Source organism: Balaenoptera borealis, assembly GCF_965194805.1.
Source record: "Balaenoptera borealis genome assembly, chromosome: 7".
NCBI lineage: Eukaryota > Metazoa > Chordata > Mammalia > Artiodactyla > Balaenopteridae > Balaenoptera > Balaenoptera borealis.
In genome coordinates, this window is record NC_138864.1 from 103,451,050 (window position 1) to 103,467,109 (window position 16,060).

Below are 16,060 nucleotides of genomic sequence, written 5' to 3' on the forward strand. Positions count from 1 at the left end.
GATGTATTCAGCTCCTTCTGTTCCACCAACACCAGCCTTTCTCTATTTATTTAGAAACAACACCCAATGTGCAACATGACCAGGGTAAAACGAAATGGGGAATGATGCACTCCTTCTCGGCAGGTATAGTTCCCTCAAATAAAGCGGTATGAGGTGGCCACAGAAAGAGCCTGTGAGCAGAGCACTTTTCATTATCACATCTAGATAAAGAGGAATCGACTGCCTCAGATTTTCTGAGACATGCACTCTCTTCCTCATACAGAACAGCGTGGAGGCCTCAAGAGAATCCAGTAGTGTCTGAAACAATGGATGCCGCGGAGACTGGAGACTGAGGAAGAGGCTGTACGCATACTACGTTCTTAAATTTATGTAATTTAAAATCTGACAGGAAGATTCTACCAATAGTCACACGGACTACAAAGGGGACAGGGCTCAAATTTGGGCACGATGAACTATCACCTAGTTGTTGCTCCAGAAATGGAACTCCCCTTACACTTGGCTTCCCGATTAGGGTCAGGCACATACATCACCGCTGGATAAACACTAGGGGTTGACAAACTCTTCTTGTTCAAAACTGAAAAGTTAAAAAAAACAAAAATGATGACAATGTAGGGGTTTACTAAACAAAACAAAAGGTAAAGAGAAATCATGAAAATTCATAGTTTTACTTTATTAACCGGCAGACAGCACAGGCTGACACGTGAGGCACTCCCTGCACCTCTGACCCTTACTCTCCTAGACTGGGTGCTTCCCGAAGGAGGAGAAAATGCCTCTCTCACTTTTGTGTCCCTAGCATACCACCAATACCAAAAATTTCTTAAAACATTTCTTAAAAGTTTTTCCTTGAATATGTTTTGAACCAAGAGTGTACATCTCCAAAACAGCAGCGTCGGTCTCTTCCATTGTCTCGAACAAGCTGATAATTCGGCGATGGGGCAGATGGGTAGTTAGGTCTCGAGATGTGCTAATATACTCAGGAATTCGAATTTAGAGTTATTATGAGCAGAGGAAATCAGATATTCAATCCTTTTGGCCAATAAGGTGTGAAAAGCCTTTTGGTTCTATCTGCAATGTTACTTCAGATATTTAAGGGAGAACTCACTTGCAGAAAACCCCATACCAGCTTTTGCTCCAGAGTCCTGCAGTGGCTAACAATGCAGCCCCTGAACAGAGACTACCTGGATTCAAGTGCTGACCGGCATTTAATAATTGTATGCATTTAGTCAAGTCAGCTTATCAGTGAAACCTCAGTTTTCTTATCAGGAAGATGGGTTGTTTTGAAACTAAAATACACGTTAAGTGCTTACTTAGTATGGTACTTGGTGTGTAGACAGTCCTAAATATCTGCTATATTGACACACTTGCTTTGATTCTTCACTCCAAATCATGCCTCAGCTCAACATAGGGCAAATAAATGAAACAGCTGAAATGTGTACATTTATTTATTCTTCACTAATATTGAACTAGGCAGATCTGTATCTCTCAGCCTTCAGCAAATAACATACATAAATCTTTACATATATACAAATATACAGAAGCATTTGTATAAAACTGAATTTCATGCTTTTAAATTTGACAAATATCATCAGGTAAAAAGCAGACTATCATACTGAGTTAATTTCTCATTCAATGTTCAACCTGAAATATAAGTATATTTTACATAAGACCCTAACAAAAAGGGTAACATACGTAAGTCGCTAACACTGCAGATCTGACCACTTGATTAGGTTGAGTAGGAATGGAATAACTTCTAATATCATGTAGAGAAACAAGCAATCAAAGCACATATTTCAGGTCTGAAAAAATGGATTTATCCTCAATTAGTCAAAATCAGCACCCAAAGAAAGCAATTCTACTTCCACTTAAAGCAAATCACTCTTTTCAAGCACACTGTAGCTCACTCAGACAAGCATTTCTTCAAGGAGTACTTGTTCAAGCAGATCCCTTTGCATAAAAACAAAACAGATCAAATCCTTGCACTCAGTAAGAGTGGAAGATTTAAGGTAAGGACATTTCCTAATCCCATATACATGCTAAAGTCATCCAAATTGCTGATATAAAAATCAGGACAGAAAAAGAAGCTCAAGCAGGCATGATGGATGGCAGAGAAATCAGTGGCTGATACATGGAAAAACCAATAGGGAGAGTGATTTTTAGGGTAGGGTAACAAAATAGCTTCTCTGAAAGGAGGAGAGTAAAGAGTAAATGAAAACACAGTCCTTATTTATTCGATGTCTCTCTTTTATATCCCTCACAGCCATCATACTGAATATTTTGAGCAACAGGAACATTTTTAACTTATAAGAGGGTATTAAGATAACACATGCCTATTTGTCAAAAAATTTTTAAATACTGGTTAAAATGGAAAATAAACTACAGAGCTAAAATCTCTTATGTCTTTTATAGCAATCTCATAGAAAATAGTAATGTTTTCCAAAATTATAGCATTTTACATATGCTAAGTTGAATGTCAAAATTAGATAAGATCTTCTGCAACTGTGGTGTCAAAAATCTGATAGCAAATTTGCTGCTCCGCTCCACTTGTGACATTATACGACTTGATGAAGCATTCCAACCATGGATATGCATCTACAAATCAAAAAAAGAAATGCTATTTAACCATTAAAACTAAACAAATAACTCTGAAATATGTATCTAAGCATAATGCTTAGCTAGTAAGATTAGCATATTTAATTTAGCTTGAAAAGTAAATAAATACACTCACCACATTTACCATTATCTGCTCTTCCAAATACACACTGGATTCATGTTATTGTTTTGTAGCAATTCTGACTAATTAGAATTTTTCCCAACAACAGGAAAGTCATTAAATGTGGGGTTTTTCAAAATATTTGATAGCAAAGGTAGTAATCTACGTCATTCCCAACTTTTATTCCTTTTTTTTCTGCTGATCACTTACTGATCTCCCCTGTTTTGTTTTTCTTGGTTGACTGCAAAGAAACCAGCTCACCCTTACATCTGTCTAGTTGAAATTCCCGTCAGGTACCAGGTATTGTGTCCAAGCAATGTTGGCAGCCATAGATGCCATTTCCCAAGCTTTGGTCATGACCACAGTAAATCTGTTTATAACTTCTAGAACAGTTTGTTAATATTTCTTGAAGTTTGAATTTGAAAGACATTTAATATAGTCCTCACTATTGGCAAGGGTCAAGCAAGACAGGCACTCTCCTACACTGCTGGTAGAACCACAAATAGGTAAAATGCTCTTGAAAAGCAATCTGGCAGTATGTATCAAAAGCCTATCAGGCCTATGCTTTTTGATATGGCAGTTTTATTTGCAGAAATTTATCCAAAAGAATCCAAGCAGCCAACAAAAATAAAAGGTGACATCAAATAAAAGTATGTAAGTTAGACAGTTATGGCTGTACAAAAACTATCTTTTTGGAATTGTTATAGAATGCAAAGACTGACCAGGGGAAAATAAAACCTGACTTAAAATAACCTATAAACGTTAAACTGACAACAGCTAGAGCTGCAGGTGGTAAAATCTGTTACTGATGAAAAACTGTTAGAAGTCAAATTGTCTTAAAATGACTTAGATCTGCAAGTTTCAATGCAAAGAGAAATAATGGCCACAAAAGGAAAAATCAGTGGCAGTAGGTGTAATCAATACAATTTGACCTGAAGACTGGTTGATGAATCAAATATTACACAGAAAACAACTAAAGCTGACAAAAATATTTAGTAAAATAAAAACTTGTAAAATCTGAAACTAGTTAATATTGAATAGACAATTCAATTAAATTCAATTTAATTCAATTGAATTAAACAGGCTAAATGAGTTTGTTGTAGGAAATGTTTCTTGTCAAAATTTCATCCCTGTTGGTTTAATTTCAACTGTTTGCATGCATAAGCATCATATCAAATGTGCTTGTGATCAAAATTGCCTCCCCCTTGTTATATCAATATTTCAAAATATTTTAAAAAACTTTTTTCATTTCAGGAATTATGATTCATACCTATTTTATCCCTGCCACTATCTTCATCAATAGGTAGATCATACAGTATAATCAATAACTACTTAGTAATTTATTTGAGTTCAGATTTCAAAGTTTTTAATACCTCTAAAAGTCCATAGCTTAGCCATATGCTAGGTATTATTTCAAGAAAAAGAATGAATGGATTGTTAAATATTACTGCCTACCAATTTTTACTCCTGGAGGACAAAACATATCCATGATCATATCCATACTTTGCTGAAGGCCATCATTCATTAGGACTTCTGATGCTGGAATCTGGAAAAATTTTTCCTTAAGCAAAATATGAAGAAACAAGGAAATGATCTTTATCTTCTTCAGAAGTTATAATTAATACAAAATTATTTGAATATTATCTAATTAAAATAATCTAGACTATTTCACACTATATCGTAGAATTCATAAACTAGAGTGCTAGTCTAAACTCTAAAATCTGATTTACTACTTTAATCTAAAAACAGTTATGATACATATATATAAAATCAAGTTAAACCACTCTGACTTAATGATAAGAATAATGATTAGAATACAGTGAGGCTTACTATTCTCTTGATAGCATATGTATTGAGTACCTACAATGTCTAAGTATTAAGTTTAAAAGAGTTTAATATATAGTATATATTTATTTGTTTAATTTTTTTTTCTCCTCTCCTATTTATAAGTTCCAGGAGAGAAAGGAGTTTGCTTGTTTCACTCATTGCTATATCCCCATCACAAAGAGTAGCACTTGGCATACAGTAAGTGCTCATTAAATACTTATTTAATAAATGGATAAATAATTTATTTAGGCAGGAGAAAAACTGTCCTCAACCTTACCCCAGATTTTTCCCAATGTGTGTAGTAAAAAATTTAACCTCATTGGCCTTTGCCCTCGGTTTCTGAGAGGTAATCTCTAAGCCCCTGGAATGTCATGCCTCATAGGAGTGTTCTTTTTTGCCTGGAGACCCTGGGTCACTCTAACATTGTGATTTAGGGTGGGGAGTTTGGAGCATGTGGTTTTAACTTGACCACTGGAGGGGCTGAAGATTGAGATCAGTCACATGGGCAGCCAACCATGACTACTTGATGAAGCTCCAAAAAAAACTCTGGACACTAAGGCTCAGTTGCACTTCCCTGGTTGGCAATACCTCACGTGTACTGTTACATATCATTTCCAGGAAAGTAACACTGTCCACTACTCCATGGGAAGAGAACAAACGGAAGCTCCATGTTAGAAACTTTCCTGGACTCTGCCCTATGTACCTCTTCCCTTGAGGATTTTAACCTATATCCTTTAGCTGTAATAAATTGTTAACAGTGAGCATATTAGCTTTCAATAAGTTCTGTGAGTCTTTCTAGTGAATTATCAAAACTAAGGGTGCTCTTGGGGACCTCTGAACTTTCAACTGGTGTCAGAAGTAAGGGTGGTCTTGGGAACCTCCAAACTTGGCACTATCAGAAATGAAGGTGGTCTTGTGGACAGCTACCTAGCTTCACACATAACAACTATCTCCCTATCAAAGTAATTTCATTCTCTCTAATATGAAATGTGGAGGCTTAAAAAGCCCAGTGAAATGCTAATAGATAATGCCTGAGGGTGTGACCATACCTCTGTCTTTGGCTCCTGGAGCAGAACTTCCTCAATTTTTCATTATTCACATATTAAGATTTACAGTGTCAAATCAAAAGAGAGAGAAATACATAGACAATTTAAGATTTATGTGCTTGTCTTTTTTAAATTTTTTATTTATTTTTATTTTTATTTTTTTGTGCTTGTCTTTTATTTATTCTTCCGAGTTGCCTTAAATCTTCTCAGTAACAAAGTAGGCATGAATAAATATATTAAAATTTTAAAAAGTACTAGTTTTTAATTAGAAGTATCTTCACTACCTCTATTACTTACAGAATCCATGAGGTAAGCTTCCAATACTCCTGTTCCATCATCAAGAGTAAATGTCATCACAAACACATGTTGGAGAGGTACAATACCCAGTACTAATGAAGGAAAAAAGTTGAAACCATATGAATCTCCTATGCCTTAATCAAAGTAAAGAAAAAATTGTTTTATGATATTAGATACCTGTTAGTCTTGTTTACTAAAATAACTCAAGAGATTAAAAAAACTTATCCCTTTTTGTTCTCTAATACCAATATATTAAGCTCATTTTAGAAGGGTAATTTTGGAACATTACACTACACCTGTATAGGGATAATGACTCATGAGCAATAGTCTCTTTTGTAAATTAAATATTAATACAGCATTATCTTTAAAATGAGTTGATCTTGATAGAAAACATAAAAAACATAAAAACCAATTCATGAAAGGCAATTCAGAAACAGCATACAGTTCAATAGTCAGGATTTTTTAACATGTCTCTCTCCTTTGTATTTTAAGCATAGGGATCGATTATTTTTTAAGAGATATCATCTGGTTGAATGATATGAGAATCTGAGATTTCATAATTTGGTAAGATGAGGAAAAAGGAAGAAATTAAAGAGATGCTAAATCATATGAAAATTTATAGGTTAAAATGAACATCTTACTTTGTGTCTGGAAATGGAAGACATTCGATATGCTTATATAATGGAATATCGTCTTCCATTTGTGGAATCCATATTCAGCAATAAAGGGAGCAAGTAAAACAAATAAATTAGGGCATACAGACATGAGAGAAATTGCGAATACTGAGGAATTGATTTTTAAGATTCAGAAGTTCTCGATAGGCATAAACGGTGAGCTAAAACCAATAAGGATGAACATAAAACCTACCCCGAGGGACCATACAAGCAAACAAAAAACTATATTTAGTACAGGATGAGGAGACCAAGCTTGAAACACATAGTAAGAAGCTCATGCAAAAGTAATCTGGAATTTCACTGGACCACAAACAAAATATGAGTTAGCAGTATTATATAGCTGGATTAAAAGAGAAAGAAAACAAAACCAAGTATACAAATAAATATCTACACAATAAAATTTTCAGGCAAGTAGGAGCAGTATCCAATCTTAGGTAAATAAAGGTTTTCTTCATATTCTGAATTGGCCAACACCTGCAGCTCTATTTCTAGCTTTGAGTACCAAACTTTGAGAAGAGCACTGGTAAAATGGAATGTTTACTGAGGAGGAGAAATAAAATAGTAAGGAATGTGGGAAAGTACCAAAGGAAGTGAGGGTACCTGCTTGGAGAAATAAAGACTCAATGAAGACTTGACAGATTATCTTCAAATGTACAGTTTGTTGATTTTATAGAAGAGGGAACAGATGTACTTTAATTCTAGTACACAGAATATGGCCCATGTTAAAATTATAGGTAAGCAGATTTTGCCTCACTGTTAAGTACTGCACTTAAAAAGTAAGATATGTTACCTTGCAATGTAACGAGTCCCCAGTCACTGAAGAGTTTTAAGCCAAGGCTGGATAACCACAGTTAATAACGTGATATAAAAAGATTCTTGTTGTTCCAGCTAAAGACTTGTATTGGGTAAAAAGTTGTAATAGCTATCTCTACAACTCTTTTCAATCCCAAGATACTATAAACTGGAGAGATTTTTCACAAGTTGTATTTATGATTACTAAATTATTGAAAATTAAAATGTAATAATTGAAAAACATTGGCAGATGCTTAAAAGTAAGTTTTCAATTATTTTAAACATTTATACTTTTATTATGACCACTATGAATGGTTTTGCTTAAGGACAATTAAACTTTAGTTCAGCCTTTGCTCTGGTTTTACAATATCCACAAATACTGAAATATTCTCAGTGAGATCACCTTATACAAAGACAGTTACAATGACAGGACACAGAAACTTAGCTAACCTTCTGCCACAGAAGAAGGAATCCACGATGTTTTATCAACCAGGGAATTTAGATTCTGTATTGGTCTCAAACTAGAACACTGTTTACATCTGAAATTAATAAAAGAAAAAATGATTTATTGTAAGTAATTATTACAACTCATTTAATTATAACATTTTTGCCATTCAAGCATGCAGTTTAAAAAGTATATTATTAAACAAAAGAGCACTGCACTTCCTGTATTGTAATGTGCATATTACAAACAGAATTATTAAAAAAAATAAGTTTCTTACAATAGAAGCAATCTAAAAAGATAGTACAGTTCAGAATAAACAACTCTAAGTTGACAATGAGAGAGGTTCCAGGTGCAGATTGTTAATTAATTTGGCTAATTTCCTTATCTGGTAAAACAAAAAGTCTGAAGAGACAAACTCTAAGGACTCTTTCATTTTATGGCTCTGTGAACAATATGGAATAGCCAAGGTCTTAATTTTATAAATATAGCAACAGGAGAAAATTATTCTAAGGAAGTCAGCACTAGCACATATTTAGAGGATCACAGTTTATGATGCCTAGTACTATAGTTATCCTTTGTATACAAATCAATCTAAAATTACATAATACACTAAAATTGCCTATTATCTAGTATAGGTATTTTGCTTTACTTACATACAAACATTTTAAGTACAAGCAATTTACTTTTTACTATATGTATTAATGTTTAGGAGATGTTGATGAGAAAATAAGCTTGGATAGAAATATAAAAATCAACATTCAAAAGGTTCATGCAGATTCCTTTTCATTTGCAATCTGGGGGAAAACAGAGGGTAACTATATTAAATGTTATCCCCTTCCACTCTTTAAATACATAAAAGTTTTTTCTTTAACAGAAAAAGGTAATTGAATGACGAGTATTAGTTTCTTAAAAAAAAAAAACGGCTGTGATATTAAACTTTAGACATTGATAAAGCAAGTATACAAATTAAAAATTAAGTGTACAAATTAAAAATTAAGAGTAATAAGCATAAATTAGAGAATTCATTACTTCCGAAGTAATAAAAGAGGAAAAAGGAGAAAAATGAGAACATTTTTATAAATTAATCCAATAGAAGACTGGAAAAAAAAATAAAGTATAACAAAAAAAAGGGTGGGAAGAGAAACAACAATAATATAAGTGGAAAACAACAAGAAATACAGTATAGAAATAAAACCTAAATGTTTCAGTAATTAACATATTTTAAACTCATCTATTAAAAAACAACTAAAATCTACTGATAAGTATTTATTTATGAGACCTACTAAAATATAACAACAAAGAAACATAAAAGCAACGGGATGAGAATAAGATACACCATGCAATTACCAACCAAAAAAACTCTGATATAGTAATAAGAAAACGAGAAAAAAATAAACCTTACAGCAAAAAATCACGATTAAAGATGAAGTCATTACATAAGGATATACAGTACAATGAATTCACCAGAAGATGAAATACTGAACCTGAATGAGCAAGCAAAAAGGACTCAAAGCATATAAAGCACACATTGACAGAATAATAGGTCACAAACCTACAATCACAGAGGACGTTTAGCACAGTCTCTAAGAAGTGATTAGACAGATAAAATTACAAAGGAAAGATAAGTTTTGGATACGATTACAAGCTTGTCTAATGGACATAACTAAACACTATTAAACACTAAACACAACTGTTAAAGAATACACCTTCTTTTTAAAATCTATGTAATATGTACAAATTATGAACAAACACATTCTAGGATAAAGCAAAACTAAACAAATCTCAAAGAATCATTATGAAATGCATCACGTTACTTGGTTAAAAAGTAATCTAACTAAAATACAAACAAAAGCATAGCACCTAAAATGAGTGTGTGGAAAAATTTAAAATACACAGTGAAATAATTCATGGGCCAAAGAAATCATAATAGGAATTGCGAAACATTTAGAAGTGACAAGAAAAACACTACGTATCCAATCTTTGGTTAAAGCTATGTCTATTTTCTCAGGAGGTATATTACAGACTTAAATACAAATATTTAAAAACATACTAAAAAATAATGAATTAAGTGAGGTAAGCATTCAATTAAAAACATTACAAAAAAGAAATACCAAGGAAACCTATAGAAAGTAAAGGAAGAAAATAAAGTTAAGAACAATAATAAAAAAATAGAGAGCATCAACAAAAACAAAAGCTAGTTGCTTTGGCAAAAAAGTCCAAGGGAAAAAAAGGAGCAAATAATATGAAGTGGATTCAAGAACAGATGAAGAGGAGATTTAAAAATCATCAGAAAGTACTATGAATTATTTTATCTCAATAAATTTAAATTTAAAAGATAAATGAAATACTTCTCTAGAAAACTTTCATTAATAAGATAGATTCAAGAAGAAACAAATCCTTAAAAGATGTGTAACTAGTAAGAAACTGAAGCATTAGTTTCTGTTCCATTAAAAAAGCATCAGATCCAGAAATCTAAGTAAAGTTTTGCAAAAACTTTGCCTTGTCAAACATTTTGGTAAATATGACTATATTAATATTTGAAAAATCTGTAAAACAAAAGGAAGCATAGAGTTAAAAAGTACAGGACAGACTAGAAGTTTGATGAAATGCACGTAACTGACAATGTTTAGTATCTCCCATATAGAAAGAATTTTTACAATGACCTAAACACACACACAAGAACCAAAACAGGGACCAGTAATTGAATAGAAAAATGTGAATATGGAATTCACAGAAGAGAAAACCTAAATAGCCAATAAACATGAGACTTGTTTAAACTCCCTAGTCATCTAGGAAATGCAAACAAAAACAACATAGATACTATTTGATGCTCATCAGTCTAACAAAATTACAAGGTAGACTAATACCAAGAGCTAACCGTGGAAGAGAACCCGGGGTAAACAAATTTTTACACACTGCTGATTGGACCATAAAATGTTACAATCATTAGAAAAACAATTTGGTATTTTCCAATAAAGCAGAAAATATTCTATAATCCAAGGTTTCTCAAAGCAGAGCACTTCCAGGGTGATTATTTGATCAAGTGGAAACAGAGATTCTATCTATATTGCCTCCTTCCAAACCTAGACATCTGTTTCTAGCTCCTACTGTATTCTGATATCTTCCAGTTTCTCAGTGGCAACTCATTTATAACTTTGTGGCACAGAAATTCTGGAATTCAATCACTTAACTTTTGCTAGGATACAGCTCTGAACTTTCTCTGTAACTAATACCTAAATTGTTATGAAAGAAAGCAAATGAATATTAGCCTTTGGGACAGCCTTAAACCTAGCATACTGTAGGCACTCAATATATACGGTATCCGAAGAATAGATATATACCAAAAAATCTAGTACCTATAAATTGGTACTAAATAAGTATCCACTGAATATATAGTAACAAGTGGAATAAAATAATAAATAAAATTTAAAATTCCCAGAATTCCCATTATTGAAAACATACCCATAGTGATGTATTTTTCCTTGTATAAGGAATGGTGCTGAAAGGTCGAGGACTTCCAGGTCTTCATGGCCAGATCTCACAGGAATTACACTATGAAACTTGTTTGAGAGTTTGCAGATTTCATTAAGTGTACCTCCTATTAAAACAGAACAAGTAAACCCTTCAAGTAGTACAAATATAAAGTAAGCAAACTGGGGTACTTATTAAGTAACACATGAGCAACAGTAAAGGACTAAAGGGATTGACAGAAAAAGACAACAAATACCATGAATTTAAGAGATTTAATGCACTTATACATTTATTGTTAAAAATAATAATTTGTAAGCTTAGGATCCTATTCATTGATTAAAGAAACCACTGAGCAAAAATGCTGAGATTTGAGCAAAATATAAGGTTTGTGAAATATGAACCGTCTTTTAAAATTTATACAAATTGCTCTTTATGCCAGGAATACTTCGGTTCAAATGATCTAAAAAGAACAAAGTTGAGAGTCAAAATATGACAGGATTCCCATTATTAAATTTGCTATTTACTACTAATGTCTAGGCAAATTTAGTCTTGAGTTTGAAATAAATCTTTTCAGTTTAACACTGAATTTAAATATAGACGCAAACAGTTTATGTAATAGGAATTCCTGTAGAGTGTTTATTCATTTTTCCTATGAAAACCATCACAGTTACCCTAATGCTACGACAGGGTGGGTATTAAAACCATCATGCTGGCTGAGAAGAAAGAGTATGCTCAACGGTGCACCATTATTAAAAGGCAGAATTCTCTCTGATTACTCAAACCTACCGGTACCGTTTCTGGTGTACTTTTCACTTAGATTGATAATTCTTCCTCTCCAGGGAAAGAGAATATGATTTATAAAAATACTTCTGAGTATTTCCTAAAATTTGTGTAAAATTTGTAATGTTAAAATTCAATTGTGAGGGGGAAGCATTTCTGGCATAGCAGAGTAAGAACGTCCAAAAATACACTTCTCCATAATAGCAAAAACAACTTTGGCAAAATTTGTCAAATTCAACTTTTTCAGAACTCTAGAAATTAACCAAAGGCTTGCAACAATCCAAGGAGTGTTTATTCAAAAAAAGTGGATAAATCTTATAAGAACAGCAAGTTTCATGGCGTTTTAACTTGCCCAGCTCCCATACCTCTTCCCTCAGCTCTGTGATAGCTGGAAACCACAGGTTTGCCATGTCATCCTACAGTTAGATCTTAGCCTATGCTTAGAGTTATAATACTCAGAAATATGATAAAATAAAAACAGCTTACATTTTGATGAAACCCTTTTAAAGTGCTTTCACATACACTTTCATTTGACTTTATTAAAAGGCTCTGTAAGGCAAACTGTTACTACTTTGGATGTACTTATATATTCAATAAATATTTACTGAGAGCCAGTTACATGCCAGGTTTTCTACTCTAGGTGCTGAAGATACATAGATTAAAAGAACGTGTATTCTGACCTTGGGGAACTTACATTCTAAGAAAGAAACAAATCTATAAACAGACAGATAAAACACAAATATAATATAAGAAGTGCTCTACTAGAAGTTCATACAGTTTGCAATAAGAACCACTCAGATCTGCCTGATAAATCAGAAAAGTGCTTGATGCATGTAGGTGCTCGTTAAATATTTTATATGAATTGCTGAATAAAGGGAATTATTGAGTTTACTTCTGAAGATGTATTAGAGCAGAATTTCTCAGAACAGTGATGGAATGGCAAAGAGGCACAGAGGAATATACTAGGTGTAGGAATTATCACCAGTTCAATATGGCTAGAGGGTGGGATGGGAATTGCGATAGGAGGTGAGGCTGAAAGTTTGAGGGTTGACTGGTAATTAAAGATAGGATCAGGAACTAAGGGGACTTCTTTATTCAAGCTTCCTTTGGACCGTCAAGGCCAACTTGGCTTCAGCATAGAATTCTGTGGGAGGCAGCAAAGCACAGAAGGACCCGAAGGCATACTTGACATCCTCTTAGTTGGCCCAACAAGGACAGTTCTAATAAAGCCTGATAGGATCACAGCTTTATTTTATTTTTAGGCCATATAAATAGATTTACTCCATATGTATGTGTGTGTGTGTCTGTGTCCTTCTGTTTTTACATCTATCTCCTGGTACAGATTAAAATACTGCTAATGGAATAAGATGTCACATTTCACTCATCAAAATGGACAAATTTTTTAAAGCTCTAGTATATTATGAGGAGGGTAGGTGAACAGATAATCTCACATGCTGCTAAAGCATGTGCACATTATGATAACTTTACTAGAAAGTAATTGGGCAACATTCACTTAATTCCTTGTGCCCAATTACACTTCAGGGGGAGATAAAGTTCATCACAGAGTTGCTATGTAAAAAACTGGAAGCAATTCAGTTTCACCACCCACTACCTGTACTAGGAAAGACATTTATCTCCTCTGTGGTTCAGTTTTTTCTCATGTATAAAAAACAGCTTATAATAGTACCAACTTCACAGGATTGTTGTGATGATAAAATTAATTAAAATAGTTTCTGGTATGCTATAAATGTATTAAAACAAGTGATGTTCATAAAAATAATATCAATGTTTATATACATGTGTATTCGCATATATACATTATTTTCTAAAACGATTATGTGTTAGTTTTATAGACAGAAAAATGCCAGGAATAAAAATGATCATAATCCATTGTAATAAAGATCAGTTCATTCACAAAATGAAAGATTTCTCTAATGGATATTAAAGATGATGGTCCCCTTTTATTATGGATTATTAGATAAATAGTAGATAAAAATAAGACAAAAGTATAATATGTCAGGCTATCTTTACTTGATTTAGCTATCAATAGATGACTTTCATTCTATTTTTATGAAACAAGAGTGACATCCAGAGGCCAAGATAACAGCAACTATACATAACAAGCAGCTTCTTGATTATTATTCAGCTCAGCAATCACCTTGGGTCTCATTAAGATGACATGTAGGAATCCAACAAGATGGACAAATGCAAACACTTGAGTTTAATGTGTAATTTCAAAATGTCATTCAGATAAATTTATACATATTTGTGTATATGTATATATTTGAATCTAGTTGCTATATATATTACATTATTTGAAGTTTAAATTAACAATATTTTGACTTTATACGTCCCAGGTTGCCCCTAAAATATATTTAACAATAATCAATCAGAGAAACACATAAACAAAAGCTGTAGTCTAATAGAACAGCAACTTAAATATCATACCTTCTATCAAAATTAGACAGTCATTTGAAAGTGGGAGAATACCATTATTTTTCACAAAATGAACAGCTACTTTTCGTTCTCCTTGATCTTTAGTGGTCCAGATTTTTGAATCATATAATGATGTATTTTGTAGTTTGCTATCTGGGGTTTTGGTTGCACCCTCTTGCAAAATTATATCCAAATCACCCTCATGTGGAACTTCTTGCCTAAAATCATTGACAACGAAATAATACAAAAACAATTGGTATAAGCTTGGAAATTCAAATTTAACAAACTATCCAATAAAAAAATTGTTTATATGCTTATGAACCAGCTACTTATTTTAAAACATGGAGATAATTCACTCTGCAGATTACATGACTCATTCAATAGAAAGATATTTGATGACATTTTATGGCTAATTAGATCCATATCATAATTACATTAACCACCAGCAATTTCCTTGCCTGGTTTTGTGACACCATTATTTCTAGCACCAAACTGTTCTCCTCTGTAAAGAATGCTAAACTTCCCAGCAGGAGCCCCGTCTTCACTCCAGCTAAATATCCACTTACCACTTAAGTAATATCACTTTCATAGGGTACCTACTTTACAAACCAATATTCCATTTGATTCCTTTTAATCTAGAATAAATTTTCAAAAGTCATATGGTAAAATATGATACAGTAGAAATCGCATAATCTAGAATCAAAAGGTCTGTTTCCTTGTCTTGGTTCTGTCACCAATCAGCTGTGTAAATTTAGGTAAAACCTCTTAACATTTCTAAGATGATTTCCCTATTTGTTTAAAAAATTATCATAGAGGGTGGTTTTGTTTGGCAAAGCTATATGATTTTTACAGAATTTTACGAACTATATTTTGATAATACTTCAAGAACTATCCAAAATCTGTACTTATATTTTAATTCCAACTACCATTTCAAGCCCAAATGGGTAGAAGACGGTCCCCTGTTTTATATAAGGAGATCTGATGATCAAATATCTCCACAAACAGTATTATATTTAGATTGTGGAGGGGAAAATATATGTACATTCGTGTACACAACACACACACAATGTACACACACATAAATATAATGGAGATGTATATACATGTTCATATTACATATATAGAGGGAAGATAGTCAAATTGCATAAAAAAGAGGGAGAGGGATTAAAAATAATTTTCAGAATATGTCTTGAGTTAGTAAGTACATACTCATTCTAATGTCTTATAAATTTATTATTTATAAAATAATTGATGTTTAGCATAAAGCTTTTGAGGAACTGAGAAATCCTTAATTACCAACAAAAGTTCAAATTATGTTCACTATATGGTAGTTATTAAGCAGGACAGGAATATTTCCAACAAGGCTTTCTCTTAACACTTAATTAGGAATTTCAACTAACCAGAAATCTTTTCTATTTAAGGATTTTAGCTAATAATGGTTTACTTTCAAGATTTTTTTTGTGACAAATGAGAAAGTCCCCCCAAATATTTTCTTTTTTTATTATTATATTTATTTATTTATTTATTTATTTATTTATTGGAGTATAATTGCTTTACAAAGTTGTGTTAGTTTCTGCCGCAC

The 16,060-nt window shown here is 32.7% G+C and overlaps 1 protein-coding gene across 5 annotated transcripts in view; it reads right to left on the minus strand.

The window, feature by feature from the left end:
• Positions 1–651: 651 nt before the first annotated feature.
• POT1 (protection of telomeres 1) overlaps positions 652–16,060 on the minus strand; it is an 82,178-nt gene continuing 66,769 nt past the window's right edge. For all 5 annotated transcript variants that reach the window (XM_082400029.1, XM_082400028.1, XM_082400030.1 and 2 more), the window contains 6 exons: positions 14,491–14,696; positions 11,254–11,389; positions 7,797–7,885; positions 5,881–5,972; positions 4,166–4,271; positions 652–2,589 (listed from right to left, as the gene is read on the minus strand). In XM_082400029.1, the coding sequence (XP_082256155.1) occupies positions 2,477–2,589; positions 4,166–4,271; positions 5,881–5,972; positions 7,797–7,885; positions 11,254–11,389; positions 14,491–14,696 (742 nt within the window). In that variant the 3' untranslated portion in view covers positions 652–2,476. The remainder of the gene's footprint in view (positions 2,590–4,165; positions 4,272–5,880; positions 5,973–7,796; positions 7,886–11,253; positions 11,390–14,490; positions 14,697–16,060) is intronic.